This window comes from Parus major, chromosome 22, assembly GCF_001522545.3.
Source record: "Parus major isolate Abel chromosome 22, Parus_major1.1, whole genome shotgun sequence".
In the NCBI taxonomy this organism is placed as follows: domain Eukaryota; kingdom Metazoa; phylum Chordata; class Aves; order Passeriformes; family Paridae; genus Parus; species Parus major.
In genome coordinates, this window is record NC_031790.1 from 1,460,121 (window position 1) to 1,467,473 (window position 7,353).

At 46.9% G+C, this 7,353-nt stretch overlaps 1 protein-coding gene across 1 annotated transcript in view; it reads left to right on the top strand.

Annotated features, from left to right (window-relative positions):
• The first annotated feature begins 826 nt into the window (after window positions 1-826).
• The window catches only part of ADRA1A (adrenoceptor alpha 1A), a 20,939-nt gene continuing 14,412 nt past the window's right edge, over window positions 827-7,353 (top strand). The window contains exons 1-2 of the mRNA XM_015648620.2: window positions 827-1,330; window positions 2,633-4,242. Coding sequence (XP_015504106.1) covers window positions 3,360-4,242 — 883 coding nt within the window. The 5' untranslated portion in view covers window positions 827-1,330; window positions 2,633-3,359. The remainder of the gene's footprint in view (window positions 1,331-2,632; window positions 4,243-7,353) is intronic.

The following is a 7,353-nucleotide window of genomic DNA, read 5'->3' on the forward strand; positions in this document are numbered from 1 at the left end:
CGAGACCTCCAAGCAGCCTCCAAAAACCAGTGTAAGACCTTCTGTAGATGTGCAACGGAACAGGAGCCAAGAAAACTGTGGAGAAACAGCAGCTGAGCATTTAAAAATCACCTCATTTTTATCGTTTGCAAGTTCCTCAAAATTAGCTTGAATTTTTTCCCCCACCCCCTCACTTTGCTGTTTGTTCTCATGGGGTTTTTTACCCTCACACAGGCAGCAAACAATGGTGTAGCTGGAGCTGCCACAAGGGTCACTACATTGTCCCAAACTCTTTGCCCAACCTGCACAAATTGCAGCTTCCTGGGAGCTGCTTTTATCATTTCTCCTCCAGCAGCAAGCAGGCACTCTGAATTTGTTGGAGCAGTGATCAGGGCTTCTGGCAAGCCCAGATCTGCTTTCAGTACTCTCCTGGGGGAATCTGAGCATCACTCAGATCTACCTCTGTCCATGAAATTCTTGAACCCAAGAGCCCAAAGTTTTCCTCTCTGCCCAGGAGGAAGAGGAGGAGGAGGAAGAGGAAGAGGAGGAGGGTCTGTCATGCAAGAACAAGGACAAACCTTGTGGCTACAGGGTTTGCTGGCCTTTGGCTGTGAAATCCCACTCTGTCCACCTCAGGACATCACTTTTGTATCTGTTCTTCATCAGCGATTTCTTCAGACACTTTTTTTTTTAAACTGCAATTGAGAGCCACGTGAAAATCAACCTCCCTTTAACAGCACAATGTGCTGGAGGAATTTCCTCCTTAAACCCCCATCTCCAGTCAGCTGGGCTTTGTCCCACCGTGCAGAACCCCGGGCAGTGTCCTGCCTTCATCTCCGTGTTCCGTTTGTCCTGCAGGAAGTTCTCTTTTTAGATCGCCAAAATTTCTTGTTATCTCATAAACAGGAGCTTGTTATCTGCCCACCACTCTCTGGTCTCTGCAGGAACCAGGAGTTTGAGTGGGAAAAAAAAAGAAGATTTAAAACCACGCTTGAGAGTGCTCTTTCTTTCTGGGCAATATGGGAGTGGCAGTGAATTACGGTAATGGTAAGACTGCTGCTCTGCTACATCAGCAGGGCAGCACAGCTCCTGCTGCTCCTTCCCAGTGTGGAGCTGAGCTCTGATCCGGGCTCGGGTCCCTCCAGGGAGCCTGGAGCCAGCCCCCACAGCCGGGGGATTCAGGGAATCAGCCCCACTGCCAGCTGCTGGAATACCAGTGGGAACATAAAGGGAGCAAAGCAGAGGATTTCCAGGCACGGAGTCCCATCCCTGTGTGAAAGAGGAGCCTGCTGTGCTGAATCTCCTTCCCAGATGCTCAGAGGAGCTGTGCTGCCTTCTGGAGACTAAAGAGGTGAGTGTGGGGCGGGCACGGGAGCCTGGGGTCTGCTCTTCCCAGCATCAGCTGTCTCCACAGGCTGGGCATTATTTGGTTTGGAGCATGGAAATCTCTCTCAGTCCTTTCTGCTGCATCTCCTTGACTCGCTGGGAAGTTTTTCTTCATGTGCTTAAAAGTCAAATTAATAATTTCTCAGTTTTCTCTCAGCCCTATAATGACCTAATTTTGTACCCTGTAATGACCACAATTATAATGCTCAGAGATGCTCCATGCAACACTCACTTTTCATGCTTAGATAATTTGTCTTTTTCTTCCTTGGGATTATTCCTCAACTTGTTCCATCTGGTGGGAAAGAAAATAAAAGATCCAATTTCATTTCAGTGCACTGAAGTAGAATTCCCACAGTGTGATACCTATCCATCTCCCCCTTCCCTCCCTCCTCCCTGGCTGTGAGCTGGGAATTTCGGGGCTTCAGAGTTTGGAATGCTTTAACTGCAGGGAAGTTCAGCGTGGAGGTTTGGGAAGGGGACAGTTGTTGCTGCTGGAAGCACGATCTGAGGGACTCATCCCATGGACACTTAGAGAGTCCTTCCTCATCTGGGGTTTTACAGCCAAAGTCTTCATGGTGATTTTTCACATCTGATTAATATTTGAGATGGAAATTCTATATCCACATGGAGGTGCTGGGAAAGGTTTTGCAGCTCCCACTTGTAGCCCTCCTCTCCGTGCCCCCCAGGTCTTGGTTCCCAGGCTAATCCTCACTTTTCCATCCGAGGTACCTTTTCTCCATATTTAGTCAGCAAAGGCTGAGCTTGGCTTCCAGATACTCTGAAATGTTGTGTTACTCACTAGGAGGCTTGCTCCTTGCAACGTCTTCTGCTTGGCTTTGGAATTGCTTTTCCCTATAGATTTTCAAAATGGGCAGCTCAGCTGAATTAACACTTCAGTGGGGAAAGGTCTCACTTAATAAAGAAACCTGAGATTAAATCCTGGGCTTCTAAATCTGCTTCACAGTTTGTATAGTCCTGAATTGTGTCCTGCAGGCTTCTGTCTCTCCTAAAGCTGGTCTCTGCAGATGAGCTGGTAATTAGGATTGATGCCTATCGCCATAAAGAAGGGAAAATTCAGGCAGGAAAACCCACTTGGATCTCTCAGTTGCTGTTAAACAATGCTGGGTTGGAAAAGGTTGGTTCCACTGGCTGGAGGCAGCCTGAGGAAAGCGCCCTAAAATAGCCTCCTGCTCTATTCTTATATGGGAACCCTAGCAGCGAGTGTGGCTTCTGGGAATCGCATTGTTCATGTTTTTGTCTTCTCCAGGGGGGTGAGGATCTGCAGAGAGCGCAAGAGCACGGCCCTGTGCACACAGCAAACTCCACTCTTCCCCTCAGAGCCAGCTGATGTAAATGAGCTTTAATCTGCGGCCCAGGACCTCGACTGATGAGTGCTCCAAGTATGGAAAGCTCTGACTGACAGCCTAGACCCTGAGGATGGGTATCTCAAAGAAAATTGCTGAGCAGACACAGCAGCAACCTCTACCCAGTCAGGTCTCTAAGCCAATTTTAAGGCAGAATCAGGATTAACACCAGGCAGTCAAAAGCGTCGGTGATTTCCTCTCAGAAGCTAAATTGGAGGCCCTTTGGAATATTTACTTTCCTTAAATACAGAGCCTTCCCCAAAATACAGAAATGATTTTAACCTGCAGCTCCAGTACTTCTCATCACATAACCCTGGAAAGTGGGATAAACAGCCTCAGGTTTGTGTAGCCCCATTTGTGCACCCCAAGGAAAATGCAGGAGTTAAATTTGACTCGATACTGGTGAGTATCAACCGTGCTATTCTGGTGAAAGCGTAGGAGCAAAGGTAGGTTTTCTAATATGTTTCTGGATCTTTCTCATTGCTGCTGGTGCTGCAGTTTTAAGAGATTCTTCAAAACTCTATTCCCCAGCAAGGCCAGGCAAATGTTGCCTATAGGACCTTCCAAGAACTGATCTTGTCCCTGTTCCTGCCTGGAAAGTTCAGCAGCCTCACATGGACATTTCCAGCCATGGCTTTCCTCCCTGGAAACTCCTCTGAGTGCTCCAACTGCACCCACTCTGTGGAGCCCGTGAACATTTCCAAGGCCATCTTACTGGGTGTTATTCTAGGGGGGCTGATTGTTTTTGGGGTTTTGGGGAATATCCTGGTTATCCTGTCCGTAGCCTGCCACAGACACCTCCAGAGTGTCACCCACTATTACATCATCAACCTGGCTGTAGCTGACCTCCTCCTGACTTCTACCGTCCTGCCTTTCTCAGCTACCATGGAGATTTTGGGCTACTGGGTCTTTGGGAGGATCTTCTGCAACATCTGGGCAGCTGTTGACGTGCTTTGCTGCACTGCCTCCATCATGAGCCTCTGCATCATCTCCATCGACCGATACATCGGGGTGAGTTACCCGCTGAGGTACCCCAGCATAGTGACCGAGAGGAGGGGCCTCCTGGCCCTGCTGTGTGTCTGGGCTCTGTCCCTGGTCATCTCCATCGGGCCCCTTTTTGGCTGGAAGGAGCCGGCCCCCGAGGATGAGACTATCTGCCAGATCACTGAGGAGCCTGGCTACGTCTTGTTCTCAGCGCTGGGCTCCTTCTACCTGCCCCTGATCATCATCCTGGTGATGTACTGCCGTGTCTACGTGGTGGCCAAAAGGGAAAACAAAGGGCTGAGCTCTGGGCTGAAGACGGAGAGATCCCATTCCGAGGAGGTGACCCTCCGCATCCACCGCAAAAACGCACCCGGTGCGAGCGGCTCCGCGCCCAACCCCAAGAGCAAGCACCACTTCTCTGTGCGTCTGCTCAAGTTCTCCAGGGAAAAGAAAGCTGCCAAGACCCTGGGAATAGTGGTAGGATGCTTCGTTCTCTGCTGGCTCCCATTTTTTGTAGTAATGCCTCTTGGTAAGTAGAGCCAACCCCTGTGTGTCTTCCAGAGCCTTCTGCGCAGGGAGGGCTGTGCTTGTGGCTGGGTGTGATAACGCTGATCAGAAAAGCTCTGAGGGAACAATTTTGTCCTGCAAAGCTGTCAAAAAACCAAAACACTCACCACCACAAAGCAGGGAGCGTGAAAGAAATGCTCAAATGCGACCAAATGTCTCTGGTGATGAGAAACAAAATTCTGAAAACCAGGGAAACAGGCTTGTACTTTTCCCACATAGAAAATCCTCTTTGTGAGCTGGAGCAGATATTTGTGACCATCTCTGCTATAGGAACAGGATCTTTAGGGGTTTGTGTGTTTATGTTTGCAGCCAGGTGACTTAAATGTATAAAAGGTCAGGATATAAATACATTCAGGGTTGAAGCAGCTGTTCACAGATCTCACAGAGTGCTCAGCACTGATGATTTCCCCTCTAAGGAAAAAACATCATTTTCCTATCAGGAAATTCATCCTGTGAGATACCATAACTCCAAACAAAGTTAATCTTCTAATCCAATTTTTCATATGACCCGTCAGGAGACAGCAGTGAGGATCCTTCCAACCAATTTTATACTGCCCTGCTTTGCATCTTTTCTGGGAACACTCTGAGCTCACTGGCCCAACACTGGCTCAGCCACCATGCTGGAGATGAATATTTATTCTCCAGTTGTCATTCCAAAGAGGAGCAAAGCTGGGGATTTGTTCTGCTTTGCTGGAATATAAAGAAGTAATCAGAATTTTAATTAAACCTTGCTCAGTTACCTTTGATGCAGTTGCAGGATGTAAAGGCAGAATACTAATTTCATACCTATATCTGAGGGTGAGGGATGTGGCTCATCACACTGAGTTGGGCTCTGACATTAAATATTGGGGTTTTCAAGCGTGGAAACTAAAATCTGTGACTTGCTCAATTTCAGGGTTTTTTTTTATGGAAAGGGCTTCTGCTTTTATGCTTTCTGACTATCTTAAAACACAGGCAAAACCACAGGAAAAATAAAGTAAGATTTTATTTAGCTTTAGTTAGTAAGGAGCTTTAGTTAGTAAGACAACAATATGGACCACTAAGAAAAATGTAAAGCAGCCTTACCTAAACATGAAAAGAAAGATTTGGGGGTTTTATTTCCCATTTTTTTTTAAATTCTGCTTTTTTCAAGCTTACAAATAACTGTTCTTTTTCAATTAACCTCTAGTGGTTTTACCAAGATTTATCAATTCACACAAAAACCTGTTGCTAATGTAAAAAAACCCCAAAATTCAGAATTTTTTTGGTGAATGCTGGGATGTGCTGGATTGGAGCTGTTTCCTAAGGAGGAGCCCCCAAGGGCCTGGCTGGTGCTGGCCAGGATGTCAGCACGTTGGAATGCTGCTTGCCAAGATGACTGAAACATACTCAGAAAGGGTTTGGGAGAATGCATTAAACACACTTTTCATCTGCAAATGTGGTTGCCCACACAGAGCTGTTGTTAATAAATTTGCTTTGGATTTAAGAAATCTTCTGGGCTCCAGAATGGTTTTGCATCTTCCTTTGATCCCTTGTAAGGAAACTCTGGAGGTTTTTTCTTCTGTTTTTGGGGTTACTGGGTTATTTTTAAAGCATATATTATAGGGCTTTCAAAACCTATTTGCTGCTGATTAAAAAACTGATTAAACTGGCAAGTGGCACTAAAAAAGTCCTCAAAAAAGCCAAGGACTCACATCTTGATGCAGAGCACTTTCCAAAAGACAGCAGCCACACTCTGGTCCTGCAGCCAGGTCCAGTTGGGAAAGGGAAGGGATCCTGGCAGGATCTTGCAGCAGGGATCAGAGTTTCCAGGTGTATAAAATGCTCCTTGTGGAAACCCTGCTGGAGCTCAGAGCACACGTGGCTGTGAGCTGGGCTCTGCAGCTCTGTGGCCATGGGACAGACCAAAACATGGTCCCACCAAGCAGTTCTGGAGGGATTGGACAGGTGTGGAGGTGCCACGCAGGGACATCATTTATAGGTGGATGGTGGGACTCAATGATCCAAGAGATCTTTTCCAACCTAAATGCCTGTAATTCCATTATTCCAGTGCAGATTGCCCATAAGACAGACACTCCAAAAGTGCTACACAGACCTCTTCAGACAGCTGTGCTTATTCCATGCAGCACAACTCCACCAAACCTAGATTAACTTCATTGTGATCTACAGCACCTTCAATATTTCCACATCCCCTGACATCCACTCTGGCAGCCAAGAGCTGCATCCAAGCAAGAAACACTGGGTTTATTCAAGTGTGTAATAAAGCAGGGCAGAAAGCCTTGAGGTGCAGGTATGGGAAGGGCAAGAGGGATAGAAGGATACTGAGAAAGGCACAATATCCATGTTGGCTGATGGAGAAACAACTGGAGTATCCCTGCCGTAAAAAATAACCTGAATTGAAGCTGGGGTGTAAAGGCACCAGTTGCAGTCTGTGTAAGGAATGGGGTTTTTTTCTTACTGTCTTGGATGAAGTTTCATTCCAAAGGGTCTGTGCAAAGTCCTTCAGCCCAATAATACAACACTCCTTCTCCCTTAGCTTGCTTTTTGTGGAAAAAGTCAGGAAATTATAATCCTGTTGCTGGAAAATAAGTGAGGCTAATATTTGCTTTTCCTCTGCATGCTGGAGTGTGAACTCACTGCTCACAATACTTCTGTGCCACACAAGGTTGCCAGAACTTTGGTTTCCCCTGGAAGAAGTCAGGTTTTCATTCCTGTGAGCAGAACCAAGCAAAGCTGGCTTCAACTGGCCATTCAGTGACCACCAGGCACACAAAACAACAAAACAGAGCCAGGAAAGAGCAACTTTGAGCCTGTCTGCATCTCTCAGAGAGAGCTAAGGGGAAGAGCCTGAGTTTATCTGCAGCTCCTGGGCCAAGGGGCAGGGGCTTTGTGGGGAGAGGCTCAGATCTGGGTGCTTCATCTGGGCAATCTGGGCTCTGCATTCCCAATCACAACCTGCAATGCTGGCTTTCTGTTCTCCTCTTGCAATTCCTAGAAAGGGACATAGGATATAGACAGAGAAAGGGATATAGGAGGTAGATAGATAGATAGATAGATAGATAGATAGATAGATAGATAGATAGATAGATAGATA